The sequence below is a fragment of the Notolepis coatsorum genome, assembly GCF_963971535.1.
Source record: "Notolepis coatsorum genome assembly, chromosome: 2".
Lineage (NCBI taxonomy): Eukaryota > Metazoa > Chordata > Actinopteri > Aulopiformes > Paralepididae > Notolepis > Notolepis coatsorum.
In genome coordinates this window covers 54,126,313-54,147,138 of record NC_140166.1, presented here as the reverse complement: position 1 = coordinate 54,147,138, position 20,826 = coordinate 54,126,313, and the positions used below count along the sequence as shown (strand labels likewise).

The window sequence follows — 20,826 nt, the reverse complement described above, 5'->3', positions numbered from 1 at the left end:
ACTAATTACTATTTTGGTAGTCGACTAATCTGTCGATTTATTTTTTCGATTAGTCGACCAATTCGAAAAACAATTATATATAATTTTTTTTTTTTTTTTTTTTTTTTTTTTGCACTACCTATCTTTGTGAAAGTGGCTTCTCAGCTCTGGTCCAGCTGAAGACAGAGCAGAGGAACAGATTGGACATTGAGCATGACCTCAGAGTTGCTTTGAGACTCTTGTCAGGACCAAACAACATCCCCAGTTATCCCATTAGTTCCCCCAAACTTACTGGCGGTCTGTTATGTTAAGCTAAGAAGTCTTCAGCTGGCTGGACCAGAGCTGAGAAGCCACTTTCACAAAGAATTGTGAATCAATTGCAACAATTCCTCGTCGACAATTTTTTATAATCGACATCGTCGATTATGTCGACTAATCGTTGCAGCCCTAGTAAGAAGTATTCGTTCTGTGAGTTCTGGGGAATAAGGAACACGGTTCTGTACCAGTAAATCAAATCAAATGTGTACCAGTAAATCAAATCAAAGGCCCGACAACACACGTTAATGTCCCCATGGGCCGGACACGTCTTCTTTAAACAAGTCAAGAAGAAACATCACAAGGAATCAAGAACAAACCAAAAACGCCATAAAGTCCAAAATTTTTTAAATGAATAAATTAATGCAACACTCCCAGACATACCCCACGCGAAGGTAAGGAAAAACTCACTAAAACCTAGCAATAGGAAAAAATGCACCACAGGCAATGTGGAGGAGAGAAACCTTAGAAGGGCCGTTCAAGGGGGGATCTCCCTTCTTAGATGTCGGCTAGACTACTATTGATTGATTGATTGATTGAAAACTTTATTAACAGATTGCAGAATGGGTACAATACAGTACAGCTCAATACACACAATTGTTAAGGGGATGCAGACCAGAGAAAGACTTTCGTCTTGTTTACATCAGGGTCCCCCATTTTCAATTCATCAGGACATATATGACATACATGACATACAGATAGACAGTACTGCTACATCTATACATTTATGACATACCAGATTTGCAAATACAGTACTGTTTGTGATACAGAAGGAGTCAAGAAAAGGGAGTATATACATTTGACGTAGAAACTGTACATTGGAGGAGGTTGGGTGGGGGGGGTTGGGTGCATTGGGATATTGACAACCATACTGGGTAATTTACATTGGAGGTGATTGGGGGGGGGGGGAGACACACTGTATAAACAAGCAAAACTGTACATTGAGGGGGGGGGGGGGAGACACTGTACAAACAAACAAAATTGTACATTGGACTATTGACAACCATACTAGGTAAATGACTGTACATTGGAGGGGGTTGGGTTAGGATATTTACAGGGGCCAGTTTTGAATTGCAGTCTCCCGTAGGTGTCCCTTGAGAGAGGTTTTGAAAGTGGGTAGTGATCCACATTCCTTTACAGCTTTGGGTAGGGCGTTCCACATTGATGTGGCATAATTGCGAAACGTGTTTAGTCCCTTATTTGAGCCGAATCTGGGTTTAACATGATTTGTGGAGCTCCCTCTGGTGTTGTGATCGTGGTATTCACTGACCTTTGGGAAGTATTTTGACATGTACATGGGTACCTTGGTCGTGTAGTGTATCTTGTAGACCAGGCCCATTGCAAGTTGCTGTACTCTGTCGTCTACTCTAAGCCATCCTAGGTTGTCAAAGTGGGCAGGGGTGAGGTGGGTTCTAGGAGTAAGGTCAAGCAGTAGTCTGACCAGTTTGTTTTGAGATGTTTGTAATTTTGTTTTTAGCGCCTTTGAGGTGCTTTGGTACCATGAGGTGCAAGCATAGTCGTAGTACCCCTGAATGAGTGCTCCTGCCAGAGTCTTCAGGGTATTCTTGTTTACCAGAGAGGAGATCCGGTACAAGAATCGAGTTCGTTGGTTGACTTTTTTTATTACATTGGATGCCATTTTGTCACAGGAGAGATTAGCCTCTAGGATGGAACCCAGGTAGGTAATTTCATCTTTCCTTGTGACAATATTGTCACCCACTGTAACTGAGAAGCCGTCGGTCTTGCTGAGTTTGTTATTTGAACCGAAGAGAATGGACTCTGTTTTGCCCATGTGTAATGATAGTTTGTTATCAGCGAGCCATATGCAGATTCTGCCTAGTTCCGAGCTGAGGGTTTTTTCAACCTGTAACTTGTTCTTGTCAGAGACCAGCAGGGCTGAGTCGTCCGCAAACAGGAACAAGTTGCAGTCACAAGCTGACGACATGTCATTTGCATAAATTAGGAACAGTAGCGGTCCTAGTATGCTTCCTTGTGGAACACCACAGCTCACTGTGAGGGGGGAGGATAGGGTACCGTTTACCTCCACCATCTGTTCCCTCCCCTCAAGGTAGGATTGCATCCAGCTCACCGATAGACTATCAAAACCAATTGCTTTTAGCTTGTCAATCAGAATGGAGTGATTGACCGTGTCAAAGGCCTTTTGTAGGTCCAGCATGACCATGCCGCAGTATTTGCCTGCGTCCACCTCTTGTTTGATGTGGTCATTCAAATAGAGAAGGCATGTGTCAGTGGAGTGGGATGTTCTGAAGCCAGATTGGAATTCGTAGATTAGATTTTTTTCCGCTAGGTACTTTTCGACCTGTTCATAGACTATTTTTTCCATGACTTTCGAGATGGAGGTGAGAATAGAAACAGGGCGTTAGTTGCCTGGGTCTAATTTGCTGCCCTTTTTGTGCAGAGGGGTCACCCTCGCAATTTTGAAGTCCTTGGGGACGTGTCCCTGTTTTATGGAGAGGTTTATTATGTGTGTGATGATTGGGGTGATGGCGGCTGCTGCGTCTCTGAGGAATTTGGAGGGGATGTTGTCATGGCCAGTGGCCTTGTTAGGTTGGAGGGCGCTCAGTTTATTGAGTACCTCATCTGTTGTTACCATTTCCAGCTTGAAGTCATCCTTGCGGACCCCTAGGTTTTTGTAGTAAGCTACTATGTGTTCTACCCCATAAAGCCCTGAGTGGGAGGGTAGTTTGTTTACCAGTGTTGTGGCTATGTTTGTGAAGAAAATGTTTAAGTAATTGGCTACATCCAGCTTGTCTGTGATGAGCGTGTTGTCCGTTTTTATGTTTATGTTTGAGAATCTGGTTTTAAGTTTTTTACTGCATCCTAGTTGATTATTGAGTAATTTCCAAAGTTCACATGGTTTGTTTTTGTTTTCCTCAGTTTTGTCATTGATGAAATTCTTTTTTGCAGTTTTGATCATGGAGTTTACGTCGTTTCTTAGTCTGTTTCTTTCTAGTTTGAGTTCAGTCACGTGGGCTTGGAGTTCACTGCTCGTGCTTTTAGTAAGCTTTGACTGACTTTTACGAAACTCAGAGCATTTTTTGTCTCTGGTTTTCATAGCGGCCAGTATTTCGGAGTGCATCCACTCCGTATATTGTGTCCTATGTTACTTTTGTGTTTATTGTCTCTTTCTATATACACCGTGGGAAGGGGGGCACGTAATTACATTTTTCTGTATGTCTTGCACAAATTGGAAAATGACAAAGTTGACTTTGACTTTTAACACGTGTCTATAGTGTCAGACACTAATTGTAATGTTAAAAACGGATACTGCTGTAATATAAAGTGAAATTCTACCATGCGTAAATGTATCAACTTTAAACATACCGTAATTCCTCTAATAGTAACCCCGGCTTGTATTTGTTTCAACTGTAGTGGATACCAGGCTTGTATTAGGAGGAGGCATGTATAAGAGAGAGGCCTATATTTCTAATTTTCAAACAGATCATAATGAATAAATCAACATTTTGTGTCAGTTTGAACCCAGTCAAATGTACTGGGTTCATTTATTGAAACCAAGTACTGTATGAAATACGGTAGTAAACAGTGCAATTACAGGTGGTCAAAAAAAGTAAAATAAAGTATAATAGTGCAATCACAATACTGGTATAATAATAATAATAATAATAATAATAATAATAATAACTTCGTTTTATACAATTCTGAGGTAGGCTTACTCTCTTGGTAAACATTAACACCATACCATTATATGGTATTTACTGCACAGCCAGGCTAGCATATAACAACAATAACAAAATATACCCGGCTTGTATTAGGAGGCCGGCTTATAATTGCTTAGCTCAACAGCGCACCCGGTCATTAATAGAGACCCGGTTTTTAATTGAATACCGGTTACTATTAGAGGAATTACGGTACACTAAATGTTAATGTTAGAAATGTTCATTTCCATTATTTCCACCATGTGCAACATTTCCTAAGAACATGTCCATTCTATCAACTCCAAATCTGTGCTATGAGCTCAATTATCCCGGTGCATGCAGAAGTAGAATTGCTGTCTTGTTTTGGATGAATGAGTAGAAATGAAAAACGGAAATCTTCTTTTATTAAAGTAGTTTTGACATGTGATATATAGATAAAGATATTGTTTCATTGTGTATTGATTAACTTTACATTTGCTCTTCATTCATATTACAAAAGTTATACTGGCATGTCTAATACAGCAATGGATTATGGGTAAATGTAACGTTAAAGCAGTGCCAATGTAAGACTGACTTTACATTAAACGAATGACAATAATATAGTATAAAGTAGGGTATTATTTGGACTAAAGAATGGTGTTGTCTCACCCTACTTGCATGTTGAGGGAGAGCACCATACATTATACACTGAGAAACCACGGCCGAGAGTGAGCTCCCCACTTTGCCGGTATCTCTTCTCTCCCTTTTGTAGGTAGGTAGTTGTAGAATGTAATACATTTCGACCTCCATGTTTTGGGGGTATTCATCAGAAAAATCGGATCCGGGATTCGGCTCCCATCAGTCGGGCAAGAACTGCGGCTTTTCAGCCTCTCTCCTCTCTCCTGGAGCTTAAGCGGAGTTTAGATAGAGGAGCTTGTTGCGGCTCATGCGCATGCGCGCGCTCGGCCAATCAGAGCGCAAAACGGCAACGCGGAAAACCGAGTGGCGTTGTAGAAAGCATAGACGCATCCCGTCGCTGTTCTTCTTCTTCGGGTCGCAACCGTCTTCCCGTCTGACTTCCTGTGCTAATGTTCTAATCTACACTGCTGCTACCTGTCGTCACGGAGGGGAACTGCAGCCATTTTGTACAAATTAAATGTCTTTAAAAAAACGGAAAAAATACGGGAACCGGATGACGGCGGGAAGGAAGGTTGAAAAACGGGACAATCCCGGGAAAAACGGGATGGTTGACCGCTATGACACGGAGACCTCCGTCTGCACTTTAAGTTTCACATTACATAAGGTTCAGTAAAATACTCATTTTTAATTACAACATATTTTCTAAGTTTAGGTTTTTTCCATATCTCCACCTTCCACTTATCCTGTTGTTGATAATTATATTTTATTTATGTGAACCTTACACACTGCAGATTGTTCATAAAAATGATACTTAAGTCAGCAGAAGAAAAAAATCATGGACATCTCTCTAGTCTAACTAGTCTCTAGTTATACTGCCACTGCCAGTCATTTGTATTGGAAAGTGCTATAACTGCACAGCATTGAGGTCCTTCACAGGAAAACAGAAGAAGCCGGCTGCCGGTTGGTTCTGTCTGTCTCTCTCTCTCTCTCTCTCTCTCACTCTCACTCTCACTCTCACTCTCACTCTCACTCTCACTCTCACTCTCACTCTCACTCTCACTCTCACTCACACTCTCACACTCTCTCTCACACTCACACTAGACCAGGAACGTGGTCGTCACCAAGTTCATCGTGAGGGACTCTGTGGAGGAGAGCATGGTGGAGATCCAGAGGGAGAGGCAGGACCGGGTGGAGAGTGCTTGGGGATTGGGGAATGCAATGGGTACTGTGGGGGGGGGGCTGAACATATGCATTTGAATGTCAAGTGGTTTTTATGTGCTGGAGGAGGTTTTTGGAGTGTGTAGGGGTGGTTGTGTGTGCGAGTGTGGGTGTGGGTGAGTGTGTGGGTGTGTGTGTTGTTTTTATGAAGATGCCGTGAGATTTTTTGTGTCTCTATTGACTGTTTTTAGTTGACATGTTTTAATAAAAGAACATCAAAAGTCTCTCTCTCTCTCTCTCTCTCTCTCTCTCTCTCTCTCTCTCTCTCTCTCTGTGTGTGTGTGTAGAAATGGAAGCAGTTGTCCAGGTTGCAGCGCAGCCTCGTCCTCTTCACCGTGGTCCTGTTGGTCTGCGGGGTCCTCTCCTATCCAGATGTCACCCAACACCTCATAGGTAAAGGCTCGGCAACCATTCAAGATTCGAGCGATGTATTAGTCACATACACACACGTGAAATGAAGGTGGCCATGCCCGCCTCGATTGTGCAAAAAAAAAAACTAATAATAATTAGGGATGCTCGATATTGGCTTTTTTTACCTATACCGATATTGTCCAACTCTTAATTTCCGATACCGATATCAACCGATACCGATATATGCAGAAATCTGAATAATTTCAGGTAATTAACATTACATATCTCTTGTTGTGGAATTAACACAACATTATGCATACTTTTGACAATAAATAAAATCAGAATTTGTTCTTACTTGCTTGCCTGGGTAAATAAAGGTTATAGAAATGTAAAAAAAAAAGAATAAAAAATTTCTTTTGAAAACCGATACCGATATTTTCCGATATCACATTTTAATGCGATAATATCGGTAGGCCGATAATATCGGACATCCCTGATAATAATAGAATAGATAGACATGATAAAAGTTACTAAGATAAAATACTATACAATGCTAAGCTTACAAATTAAAGGTAATGAGTCCTATATACACTACTATACAATATACAGTTATGCTATATGTAACTATACTATACTTACCATAAGTTGTACCTCATCCCATTTCTGCATTGTACTGTATATTGTATTGTAACTCACTTACTCATTTTGTTCTACTCTGTATTGTATATTGCATTGTATTGTATATTGAACACTTTTGTTTTCACTTTGTTTACGTACTTTTGACTTTCTATTTTATACTTTATCTATTTCTTTTTATCTAGCACACTCTCAGGAGCAAAACAGAAAAAAGCATTTCATATAGAAGTATTCTGTATTTTTGTACGACGACTAATAAAGAAACTTGAACTTGAAACTTGGAACTATACTAACTATACAAAAACATACATTTATGTTTTTGTATACTATATTCAGCATTTGTACTGGTTCAGTGGGAACGCTAGTGGTTGCTACTAACTGGTATTTCCTGTGTGTGTGTGTTCAGGCCTTACAGGAGGAGACTGGGAGAGAGACCAGGGAGGTGACGCCGGCCTGAGGCCCGTCCTTCCTCATGTGCTGCCTGAGCCGGCCAAACAGGACCAACCGCTGCCAGACATCCCATCAGAAGTTGGTTACTTTTTTTTTTCTTTTTTCTTTTTTTTTTTACAGATTTGGCTTAGCAATGATAACACAACCAGGCTGGATAAGCTGGTCAGGAAGGCCAGTAGCGTGGTTGGGGTGGAGCTGGACTCTCTAGCGAGGGTGGCGGAGAGGAGGAGCCTTGCTAAGCTCCAGGCCATCAGGGAAAACCCCTCCCACCCACTATACACAGACTTGGCTGACAGGAGGAGCATGTTCAGTGCTAGGCTCACACTACCCAAATGCAGCACTGAACGGCACAGGAAGTCCTTCATTCCAACAGCCATCAGACTATACAATGCATCACTGTGCCTCACTGCATCACTGAGCACAGAGTGGCAGTTACCATCTTCCTGGACTTAGTTTGAAACAGCACTGTGCAATATTACACCTACTGTAGACCTCAGTATATTTTTACTGTATTTATTTACTGTATATGTTATTCCATTTTTATTCTATTTGACTCTACTCTTATCCTAGGCAACTTGATTTGATTCGTTTTATTATTCTAATTCGTGACCTGTTCTGTCTAAATGTTGAGCGATTTGCAGTGTCAAATTTCCCACAGGATAATAAAAGTATTTCTATTCTATTCTATTCTAACCCTTGAAACTCCTCTACAGGCAGACGCGTGTTATTGAGATTGGTTTAGCCAGGCTTTGCTGACATTTTCACTACTCTCTTTTAAGTGGAAGTACAGAATCCAAGGTTTCTAATGATATCGCTCTCATGCCAGCTAACATGTGGGATGATCAGGGGCCTAAGACGGCCAAATATAGCCCTTTCAACAAAATGGCAGCTCAGCTTTGAATACATTGGACCTCATGATCAAACAGACTTCATAATTTGGTCGTCCTCAGACGAGCTTGACAACGTCTCTAGTCTCTAGTCTTCTTGGTCGTCCATACATGCAGCGAGCTCCACAGAATGCTCCACTCCTGCATCTCTCCTCAGCACGTCCTCGTGACCGCCGCCCCCGTGTGATGGATCCCACAGCACCGTCCTGCCGGCTGGAAGCTCTCTGTCTGTGGCAATGGCCGGCCTGTTTCATCCTCCTGGCCGCCACTTTCTCACTCAGCCTGGGTAGCCCCCCATACAGCTGCTTGTTGTTGGTAACATGCTCGTTCTGTCCGATGTTTAGCACCGCACGCAGCATTCTGGTGTAGCACCCATCCAGAGACTTCTGCAGGGGGGGCTTCAGGGTCCAGCTTTCACAGCCATATAGGAGGACCGACTCCACAGTCGCATGGGAAGAAGTTCAACTTGATGTGTCGGGGGAGATTGGAGTTCCACACACTAGTCAACAAACTAGTTGTAGATGGGACAGCCTGGTGTGCGCCCATGTTCTCAGGGCTTCATTTGGCAGAAATCATTGGTGATTCTACAGACATCCTCGGAATTAAATAATTATAATAATAATAAAAACGGGGCAGCTAAGTGGCGCAGTGGGCAAGGCGCTCGCCACTAATGCAGGAGATGCTGGGTTCGAGCCCAGCTCTCGGCGTTGCTACCAGCTTGGCTGGTCGTTCATACTAATACAATTGGCAGTGTTAGGGGTGGGAAGCTGGTGGGTGGGGATCGGACGTTGTGGACAGCGACTCCTACAGGTCGGTTGGTGCGCCTGCGCAGCAGAATCAGGAAGCAACGGGGGCGGCGTGACCCTCCCACGCAGACCCCCCCCGACGCTGAGCGATCGCGCTGTGCAGGTGAAAAGATGCTACGGCTGCCTCCTCGATTACCGGAGGGGACACGTGATGCAAGGCTTCGTCCACATTGCAGCCGGCCTGTGGGAGGCATGGCCTAACAACGTTCGAGACAGGGGAGGGTAGAATTGGATAATACGAAATTGGGATGGGAGGAAAATAGAAAATGGGAGAAAAAGTAGAAAAATAAAAAATTATAATAAAAACGACAACATTTGTATCATTAACACTTTAAGTGCCGAAAACGTGTTTAGGCGTCCTTCCCCGCCATGCTCAAGTTGCAGAGGACGCCGTAACTCGTCTTTAATATCAATATTTCAAAAATCTGTGATCGGAATCATATTTTCCATCCGCAGCCTTCACACACAGTTCTGAGCTCCTCTCAAACCTCTAGCGGTTCAAGAGCGCCATCTGGTGGCCGATCGGCAGAAGCGCCAAACAGGAAGTTATGTGGTTGAAGTGCTGATCGTCCATATTACTTCCGGGCACTCTCTATAGGTCCCGGGACTCGATCTCGACACAATACATAGCGATCCGTTGCCAATAACTCGATAAACAACATGATTTGGACGTATATACTATTATACAACCTGGAAATAGATCGCGTATTTCTACATCCCATAATAGGAATATTTCAGTTCCACGCTCATCGTCCAACGGCGCGAGGAAGATACGGTAAGATTCAGCGTTATTTTTGAACGTGTTCGATATAAACTGCTCTGATGATCATATCACCCACACTAGATGAATGATATAACGCTGCCCACGGAATTATAAACGATCCCCCGCCCATCCGGTCATCATCAGATGATACGTAGAAACTTCTAGAAGTACGTCCAATTGAAATTTTTTATCTCGCACAGATTCCTACCAAACTGTATTTCATCATCAATATAATGCATTTGGGGCTATAAATCACGTTCTGGAGAAAGCTGCAGAAAGAGATGAAAACATACTTATACTTTAGACCATATTTTACTATGAATATGTGAATGAAAAAGTTTAACGTTGCTACACAATGAACAATACATATAGGACCTTGAATGGGCCCTAATAATGGCAATTTAGCAATAGAATTTAAAAAGTTATAGCCCTGCAAAGAAGGGGAACTTTTCCATAGACAAATAGAGCTGGCAAGGGATGGTATATCATGAATTTAGCCTTAGACAATCAAAGTGTTAACAATTACGTTTTACGTTTATAGTCATGACTCAATGACTCATTGTAATGTCCAAAATATAAATAAAAGCACTACACAAACACTGCAAATGACGGTATTTTACATCGCTTAGTGTGCACATTGTAAGAGCCAGTGGAGAAAGAATTCCACTGCACATCTTACTGTTCACAAGTTGAACCTACACGAATGACAACAGACACAATGTATTCGTTTTATTAGTTTATTAGCAACATGCAACAGCCTGATGCAGGCGGCTCGGGGAGGATGTACAAGAAGCTGCGCGCTCCTGGGCAGCTGCACTCAGCGCTAGGCCCCTCCCCCCCCCCCCACACACACACACACACACGCACGCACACGCACACAATATGGCATATCTGCTGCTGCTGGATCGCTGATCGTGCACTGAGGAGGGAGCACCGGTACCACGACCATGTGGACCCATTCTCAGAGAGCGACGAGGACCTAGTGGGACCCTTCAGGCTACCAAGACCTGTGCAACACGCTGGAGCCAGCAGCACCGAGGAGCGGGACCAGACCCTGGAGCCAGCAGCACTGAGGAGCCGGACCAGACGCTCACACCCTGTGCCACCACACGTCCAGGTACTGTCCACCCTGGAGCCAGCAGCACTGAGGAGCCGGACCAGACGCTCACACCCTGTGACACCACACGTCCAGGTACTGTCCACCCTGGAGCCAGCAGCACAGAGGAGCCGGACCAGACGCTCACACCCTGTGACACCACACGTCCAGGTACTGTCCACCCTGGAGCCAGCAGCACTGAGGAGCCGGACCAGACGCTCACACCCTGTGACACCACACGTCCAGGTACTGTCCACCCTGGAGCCAGCAGCACTGAGGAGCCGGACCAGATGCTCACACCCTGTGCCACCACACGTCCAGGTACTGTCCACCCTGGACACGTGCGCATCAAGGCAACCTCCCCAGATGCGTTTCCATATCAACAGAAAGCAATACCACTCCATCAACGCTCAAAAATCATCTGCATCGCTCAGAACCAGCTGCTCAACATAGTCTCCCACTTCCCAGGAGGTCACATGACTCCTACATCTTACAGAACTGAGGTCACATGACTCCTACATCAGATCTGTGGTCACATGACTCCTACATCTAACAGAACAGCTCTGAGGTCACATGACTCCTACATCTAACAGCTCTGAGGTCACATGACTCCTACATCTAACAGAACAGCTCTGAGGTCACATGACTCCTACATCTAACAGAACAGTGGGTGTGCACCTCGAGCAAGGAGACGCTGGAGACACATTGGCTAATTGGTACGTACTGTATATGTGCCTAATGAATCGTTCCAGCAACAGTAGGCTTCTGTTATTCAAATGACTTGTTTTATTAATGAGATCGCGGATATGCGCTGCTGCCCCCCTGGTTCATGACCCCACTCACCAACCCTCAGACGGAGCAGGAGGTGGCCTACAATGAGAGCCACGCGCGCACTCATTCCACCGTCGAGCGCAGCGTCGGACTGCTGAAAAGACGCTGGATGTGTTTGGACGCAGCAGCTGACACACCTCAGACAACCCTGAGCCCGCTGTTCCTCCTCCAGTGGTCAGCTTCTCTCTCCTGTTCCTCCTCCAGTGGTCAGCTTCTCTCTCCTGTTCCTCCTCCAGTGGTCAGCTCTCTCCTGTTCCTCCTCCAGTGGTCAGCTTCTCTCTCCTGTTCCTCCTCCAGTGGTCAGCTTCTCTCTCCTGTTCCTCCTCCAGTGGTCAGCTTCTCTCTCCTGTTCCTCCTCCAGTGGTCAGCTCTCTCCTGTTCCTCCTCCAGTGGTCAGCTTCTCTCTCCTGTTCCTCCTCCAGTGGTCAGCTTCTCTCTCCTGTTCCTCCTCCAGTGGTCAGCTTCTCTCTCCTGTTCCTCCTCCAGTGGTCAGCTTTTCTCTCCTGTGTTTTGTGATCATTTCTTTGGACTCTGATTTCACATGAGCCCATTTCTTCTTCACTTCAGCCGCTGTGCGCTCCTCTCCTGACACCACGTTACCTCACCTGTTAAGTTAACTCGTCCCATGCCGCTTTTTCTGGGTGGCCTTGTACCCCTATTGACACTACAAACTGTACATTGGGGGGGTGGGGGGGGTGGGGTTTGCAGCCTCCCGTAGGTGTTCTTGGAGAGCGGTTTTGTGATTCACATTCCTTTACAGCTGTGGGTAGGGCGTTCCACAATGTTGTGGCATAATTGCCAAACGTGTTTAGTCCCTTGTTTGTGCCGAATCTGGGTTGAACATGATTTGTGGAACTCCCTCTGGTGTTGTGGTCGTGGTATTCACTGACCTTTGGGAAGTATTTTGACATGTACATGGGCACCTTAGTGGTGTAGTCAGTATCTTGTAGACCAGGCCCATTGCAAGTTGCTGTACTCTGTCGTCTACTCTAAGCCATCCTAGGTTGTCAAAGTGGGCAGGGGTGAGCTGGGTTCTAGGAGTAAGGTCAAGTAGTAGACTGACCAGTTTGTTTTGTGATGTTTGTAATCTTGTTTTTAGTGCAAGCATAGTCGTAGTATCCTTGAATGAGTGCTCCTGCCAGAGTCTTCAGGGTATTCTTGTTTACCAGAGAGGAGATCCGGTACAAGAATCGAGTTCGTTGGTTGACTTTTTTTGGTTGCCATTTTGTCACAGGAAAGATTTGCCTCTAGGATGTAATTTCATCTTTCCTTGTGAGGTGAAAGGTGTGGTAAGGAAGGAAGGGGGATGGTTTCGGGTGACAGGTGTGGTAAGGAAGGAAGGGGGGTGGTTTCAGGTGAGAGGTGACGGGTGTGGTAAGGAAGGGGGGTCAGTTAGGAGATGGGGAGGGGGGGTGGTTTCAGGTGAGAGGTGAATGGATGGGGGAGGGGGTTTACTATTCTGCCACAGTTCCATTGTTCATATAGGTATATTATATTGCTTTAAACAAGGCAATGTGAACAACTGATAAGTAATACATGTATATCATTGATCTAGGATACAGATATAAAGCTATTTCGTTTTTTGCTTGTTGGAAATTAAGTTTAGCTGAATTTTAAATGGTTAAAAGAAATCTTCGCTACATTTCACCTGCTCCCTTTTAGAAACCGAGGAGGCCACCTAAGAAACGAGGACCACCTGTCCTCCACAACCGCCTTCACAAGAAAGGAAATGCATCATCGGACACACAGGTGGAGGAGCACCAGGGACCAGCGGAGAAGAAAGAGGGAGTCCACAGGTGAGATCTTAGACCTCTGCAGCAGGAGCCCCACGACTGGAGGCTGGGGGGCCAACTCAGGCCCTCGCTCATCCAGCCGGCAATGTGCTCTATAAGACCCATACTTTTGAGCAAAATGTAGTCCACAGATGAAATGTCATAAAGATACAGGTAACTAATGGGTTGGAAAGAGCACTTGAAATATGATACCAAGGGTCTGGTGTTTTATGGGTTAAAGCAGGGGTTGACACTAAGCCCTCAAAAGCACTTGCCCATTGGGGCAAGTATAGGTCATGTTCTACTTGTCCAAAGGTCATCTTCACTTGCCCGAAAATGTATTTTGTTATTAATTAAATTACTAATAATAAAAAAAAAAAAAAGCTGCCAGGCCTAATATGTTTGGCAAAAGGATTGTTTTCGGTAAGGACCATATGTTGTATGCCTAATAAGATATCCATAAGAACATCTATTTGAAATGCTAGGACTACTTGGGAGACCATCAGTAATACTAATAGGCTACAGCTGCCACTGCAGAGATGGTCAGTTTTCTCACTGACCCAACCTCACAGTCAGGGGTGTAAATACTTAATTTAAAGTATGGGTACCGTCTCAAAATCGTACTCAAGTAAAAGTAAGAGTATCTGGCTAAAAACACACTTGAGTAAAAGTGAAAAAGTTTCTACTTTTAAATGTACTAAAAAGTAAAAGTAAAAACTTTTGTTCTGACTGTCTATTCTTCTGATAGCAGGTGTTTAATCAAAGATCCCCGCTTTCTAGTCTTGCACAAGGACCAATCAGCATGGGTATGGGCGGGTTCATTTTCCATTGATGGGGGTTTGATTGGCTGTTTTTAAATAAAGCGCGGCCGCAGGATTAATAACGTTAACGTTAGTTCGGCCAGAGAAACAAATATACTAATTAAAATTGTTGGACCTGCGAGATTTGTACTTTGTACTTTGTAGGTCTGCATTTTAAATGTAAGGAGTAAAAAGTATGTATTTTTTCTCTCTGAAATGTAATTGAGTAAAAGTGCAAGTATACAAACCTAATAATACTCGAGTAAAGTACAAATCCCCCAAAACAGTACTTAAAGTATTGTAACAAAGTACAATTACTCGAGTACTTTACACCCCTGCTCACAGTGCAGACACATCATCGAAGATACCTGTGATGGTTTCCCTCGGCAGTATCATCGTTTCCCCGCGGGAACGGAGCGCGGCTGTTGACGGCTGCAGACGATCCCAGCTCGTTATACTAGAACATTACAGCTGGGCTGGCTGGCTGCCTGCACTAGTGAGCGAATGCTCGTTAGAAAGAAAGAAAGAAAGAAAGAAAGAAAGAAAGAAAGAAAGAAAGAAAGAAAGAAAGAAAGAAAGAAAGAAAGAAAGAAAGAAAGAAAGAAAGAAAGAAAGAAAGAAAGAAAGAAAGAAAGAAAGAAAGAAAGAAAAAAAGAAAGATAGAAAATAAAGACAGACAAACAGAAAGAAAGAAAGAAAAAAAGAAAGACAGACAAGCGGAAAGAAAGAAAGAAAGACAGACAGACAGACAGACAAACAGAAAGAAAGAAAGAAAGAAAGAAAGAAAGAAAGAAAGAAAGAAAGAAAGAAAGAAAGAAAGAAAGAAAGAAAGAAAGAAAGAAAGAAAGAAAGAACGAAAGAAAGAAAGAAAGAAAGAGAGAAAAACAGAAGGATAGAAAGAAAAAAAGAAACAGAAAGAAAGAAAGAACGTCCAAGTGTCCTGGAGCAAAACCCCTAACTGCTCCCGATGAGCAGGGTGGCACCTTGCATGGTTCTGTGGCGTGTGAGTAAATGGGTGAATGTGAGGCATGAGTTGTAAAGCGCTTTAGATAAAAGCGCTGTATAAATGCAGTCCATTTACCATTTAATAGACTGATCCTTGTGTGGGTGAATCTGATGTGAGTAAGGATTTACTCAGACAAAGGTCGACGTAGTTGACAAAGGTTTAGTAGCTTACAACCCGGGATAATTGGCTGAGAAACCCGGCGAGTCCCTGGCCCCGGGGGGTCTCGTAACGGGCCCCCTGAGATAGGGGAAACGCTGATCTATATAGGGAGATGTAGTCTGACGTCACCCTGGACCGCCCGCGAGGTCCACCCATAGGCTATAGGGATTTATCATTGGGAAAATGGATTATCGGCTATTGTAATAATTATGCCTCATGAACATTGGCAAGCCTTCCATTTTTGCACAAAATGAGTTCCCTTCTATCACTAACATTATTGTTTAAGCATTTTTGGTTGAAATAAAATTTGACGTAATTATTTCATGATTAATTGCTAATTGTTTCATGTTGAGCTATAGATTGTGGATGAATACGCACAGAAAGGTACACCATGCTAATGTAATGTTCATGCTTTATTTGTTTTAAACGAGACGATTTAGAAACGGGCAATGGGGCGATTTTAAGCGAGGTGGACCGGCCCGAAACAACAATGACGTAACCACTACACCTCCCTATAGACCAGGAAGTAACCACTACACCTCCCTATAGACCAGGAAGTAACCACTACACCTCTCTATAGACCAGGAAGTAACCACTACACCTCCCTATAGACCAGGAAGTAACCACTACACCTCCCTATAGACCAGGAAGTAACCACTACACCTCCCTATAGATCCTAGAGAATGGGTGTGTCTAGGTGAGAGAGAGTATAGGATTGGATGGGGGGGGGGGGGGGGGGTAGGAGGAAGGGGGGGAGGGACATGGTTTGGGAGGGTTGAAGGTGAGAGACAAAAGGTTAATGGATGGGGGGGGGGGGGGGTTGAAACATGGCTGGGGAATTGTTTGAGGGGGGAGGCGATTATTCTCTCACACTTGCTCTTTGCAAAATCCATGCAAATGACTGAATGTTTCTGTGGCTGCTAAAGATGGTGGCCGTTGCCATCTCGGAAGGTTCACTTACATCAGTTTGTATTTGAGAAATTGCTAAAACTGCAAAATGTCAAAAACAAGAGGAAGGGATGAAGAAAAAGGAGAGTTGAAGTTTCTCCCGTGATGGTCGTGACATCTTCTGTGGCAACCCTTTCACTACCACACTACAGAAGGTTAACCTTTCACTACCACTGTCTGTAGTGTGGTAGTGAAAGGGTTAACCTTCTGTAGTGTGGTTGTGAAAGGGTTACCCCTTTGTCGTGTGGCAGTGAAAGGGTTAACCTTATATATTGTCGCAGTGAAAGGGTTAACCATTTGGTAGTGTGGTAGTGAAAGGGTTAACCCAAAAGTCCACCTGTCAACACACAGTCAACCAGAGTAATCCTCTCAGAATCGCAGCTGTCTGTCTATATAATAATGGCGCCTGCCAGATGTAGAGGCGTTGTAGCAGTTAGCCAGATGTTGAAGAGTTGTAGCAGTTAGCACATTGCCAGATGTTGAAGGGTTGTAGCAGTTAGCACATTGCCAGATGTTGAAGGGTTGTAGCAGTTAGCACATTGCCAGATGTTGAAGAGTTATATAGAAATATAGAGACAAAATATCAAACACATTGCTGCTGTCAGAGCCTACTGTAACTTCAAACACACACCATGTGTTTGAAGTGTTCTAGTGTTTCTATTGCCCTATTTCACTATGATTACTAAAACGGAACATCTCATGGACGGGCAAAATTAACAGGGAATTCGATTTATTTTTGTATAGCTCTTGTAATGGCTGCTTGGTAAACTAAACAATGAGGCTTGTATACTATGCTTTTCAATAGGCCTCTCAAGGGGATGTATTTCCTCCAGTCTTTGCTGTGGGTAAATTAATGGACTATTAATAGATGGCTCCTAGCTTTGCCTGTGTTCATGCAGGCTTTTTGTCCCGTGAACAAGCCCTTCTAAAATACATTTCTCTCTGTATAATAGTTTAGCGTTTGCAAATAGAGCTGCCGCGATTACCGCATTACCGCGGTATCGCTGTTACATCACGGCCACCGCAGAGTAGGCTGAATACCGCATCACAGCTGTTTTTTATAATAATAATAATAAAGTACCCTCCTCTCGTTGGGCTTGCGGCTCTGCAGATATATCCTACTCCTCTATCGAGGTTCCAAGCGACCCTATTGGGTACCAGAAAAGTCACGTGAAACATTGCAGACCACTGATTGGTCAGAAGAGAGACACGTCACACGTTGGACTGGAGCGTCCTGCAGTTTTTTACGTCCTGAATGTCAGCCATTGATCAGAGCTCATCACAATACGGCTAATAACGTTAGCTTTAGCTCCCCGCCGGAGTGGACTACCATCGCTCCTCAGGAGTACTAAACGAGACATAATGATTTTACTGTCTGCAACGAATGTTATAATAAAAGCCCTTCGTTCTATACACTTGTCTGATTGAAAACTTTATTAACAGACCGCAGAATGGGACAACTCAGCACGCTCTGAGCAAAGAAAGGAACTGAGATATGAATTGAGTAACGCTTGCCTTGCTATGGTCCGGTAAATACGCTGATGTTATTGAACGTATAACTATATAATGTTAATGCCACAAAACGAATGCCTTTATTATAAAGTAGTAACTTTATAGTAATAATAATAAGAAAGGGTCGGGGGGGTAACCACCCCTGCCCGCGACACCGAGTGAACGGCGCACGACCAGAGGGGAAACTTCGAATCCGTGTTTCACTTTCAATAACTAATGCGTGCTTGCCGAATCCCAAACAATATTCATGCTGCAAAGTCATCCTCTAAAGATAGACATTTAGACTAGAGGCAGGCTATATGCTATAAAGAGTAGACTACTACAAAAAAAAAAATGCATTCAAACTTTTTTTTTCAATTTTTTGTGTGCGTGCGGTAATAACCGCGGCGGTAGGAAATATTTTGCAAATTTGTGCGGTAAGGAAAACATCAATACCGCGGCAGCTCTACTTGCAAATCAGGTCACCTGCAACATCCGGTCATTTTAGGGTTAGCAATAAAAACCCTTCGGTGAAACGCAATTTCCCAATTAACCCCACATGCATTATCAAAGACAAAATTACTGGTAAACGGGAAAGGAAATCTCTGTTTTTATTTACAAAGTTAATTTCAATACAGATCATTGTTCGATCATTATATTTTCAAGGAGAGAAAGTGGCTGGCCACTAATGCAGGAGATGCTGGGTTCGAGCCCAGCTCTCTGCGTTGCTTCCGGCTTGGCTGGACGTTCATACTAATACAATTGGCAGTGTTAGGGGTGGGAAAGCCGGTGGGTGGGGATCGGACGTTGTGGACAGCGACTCCTACAGGTCGGTTGGTGCGCCTGCGCAGCAGAATCAGGAAGCAACGGGGGCAGCGTGAGCCTCCCACACGTTACTCCTCGCCGCTGAGAGATTGCGCTGTTCAGGTGAAAAGATGCGACAGGCTGCCTCCTCGTGTACCGGAGGGGACACGTGATGCAAGGCTTCTGTCCTCACTACAGCCAACCAGTGGGAGGCATTATTCTAGCAGCGTTCGAGACGGGGGAGGGTAGAATTGGATAATACGAAATTGGGATGGGAGAAAAATAGAAAATGGGGATTAAAAAAAAGGAGAGAAAGTGGCAATTACCTCCCTCTGACACGACAGCAGTATGTGTTCGGTTTACATTGTAACGTCTTACACTTACATTTCAAGAAACAGGCTGTTCAACAATGAAGAGTATGTGTATTTCAGCTTGTGGAGTGAATCTTTGGAATGGTTTGAGTGGAATTAAAAGCACAAATATAAATTACTTTAAAAAAAACATATAAAGGGATTATATCTCGGAGGTATATGGATGAGGAGGCGTTGTGTTGACCGCTTGAGCCCTGGCGTCCCTGTAGTGCTCGGCGGGATTATCATTAGTATTATTACTGATATTTTCTTTTCATAGTATTTTCTTTTCATAATATTTTCTTTTCATAGTGTGGAAATTTGGGTTGTATGAAAATGAGCTAATATGAGTTGCATAAGATAATAGAGTGTGAAGGGGGTAGGAATACATACGTTTACACTTCATCCTACTCCTTTTCAAACATTACTGTTTTGCTTGTTTTTTTTTTTTATCTGTTTATTACTTATTGTTTTATTTAATATTTTTTTTATTTATTTCATTTGTTTTTAATTTATGTTCGAAATAAATTAAACTCATTCATTCGTACTGAAATGGGACGGAACTGATGTCTTACTTGTGTTCAGCAGGGAGAACGGAGCTGTGATCGGCGCTGGCCGAGCTACTGAAGAGACCCAGCGTGGGGAGAAGAAGGATGAAGACCCACCCACCGGCCAGGAGGAGAAGTCCCCTCCGACGCCAGGCGAGTGCTCTGACGCTGCTGCCTCCCGCTGACACCGTCAAACATACATATATATATAAATATATATATACCACCTGGACACATTGTGGACGTAAACCAGTTAACCCTTTCACTACCCCGCTACCAAAGGGTTAACCCTTTCACTGCGACAATACAGAAACTGCCACACGTCAAAAGGTTGACCCTTTCACTACCACACTACAGACGGTTAACCCTTTCACTACCACACTACAGACGGTTAACCCTTTCACTACCACACTACAGACGGTTAACCCTTTCACTACCACACTACAGAAGGTTAACCTTTCACTACCACACTACAGACGGTTAACCGTCCTTAGTGTGGTAGTGTGAAAGGGTTAACCGTCTGTAGTGTGAAAGGGTTAATCTTCTGTAGTGTGGTAGTGAAAGGTTAACCTTCTGTAGTGTGGTAGTGAAAGGTTAACCGTCTGTAGTGTGGTAGTGAAAGGTTAACCTTCTGTATTGTGGTAGTGAAAGGTTAACCTTCTGTAGTGTGGTAGTGAAAGAGTTAACCGTCTGTAGTGTGGTAGTGAAAGGTTAACCTTCTGTAGTGTGGTAGTGAAAGGTTAACCTTCTGTAGTGTGGTAGTGAAAGGTTAACCTTCTGTAGTGTAGACGGGGAGGACGTGACCCTCTTTGCGCCGCCCCTGTGCCTCAAATAGATTGCTATCAGCTCTATCTTTAATCTTTCAAAATGTTCAGTTGCTATCGCTATTAGCTCTATCTTTAATTTTTCAAAATGTACAGTTGCTATTGCATGCACTCATCTGTGTTCCACTACACACATGAGTGCATGCTTACCAACTGTCCGTCTGCAACACTACTATCACCAACATCTAAGAAGGGAGATCTCCCCTTGAATGGCCCTTCTAAGGTTTCTCTCCTCCACACTGCCTGTGGAGCTTTTTTCCCTATTGTTAGGTTTTAGTGAGTTTTTCCTTACCTTCGCGTGGGGTATGTCTGGGAGTGCTTGCATTCTTTCATTTATTTGCATCCATCTAAAAATGTTTGCACCTTATGGTGTTCTTGTTCTGTTCTTGACTTATTGTTATGTTTTCTTCTTGACTTGTTTAAAGAAGATCTGTACGGCCCATGGGGACATTAACGTGTGTTGTCGGGCCCTATAAATAAATTTGATTTTATTTGAT

General features: G+C 43.7%; 1 protein-coding gene across 3 annotated transcripts in view; it reads left to right on the top strand.

Annotated features, from left to right (window-relative positions):
* Nucleotides 1-20,826, top strand: part of man1b1b (mannosidase, alpha, class 1B, member 1b) — a 65,794-nt gene that overhangs the window by 5,731 nt on the left and 39,237 nt on the right. For 2 of the 3 annotated variants that reach the window (XM_084308924.1, XM_084308925.1), the window contains exons 3-6: nt 6,095-6,200; nt 7,201-7,322; nt 13,290-13,423; nt 19,543-19,658. In XM_084308924.1, coding sequence (XP_084165050.1) covers nt 6,095-6,200; nt 7,201-7,322; nt 13,290-13,423; nt 19,543-19,658 — 478 coding nt within the window. The remainder of the gene's footprint in view (nt 1-6,094; nt 6,201-7,200; nt 7,323-13,289; nt 13,424-19,542; nt 19,659-20,826) is intronic. The other variant, XM_084308926.1, reaches the window with a different exon arrangement.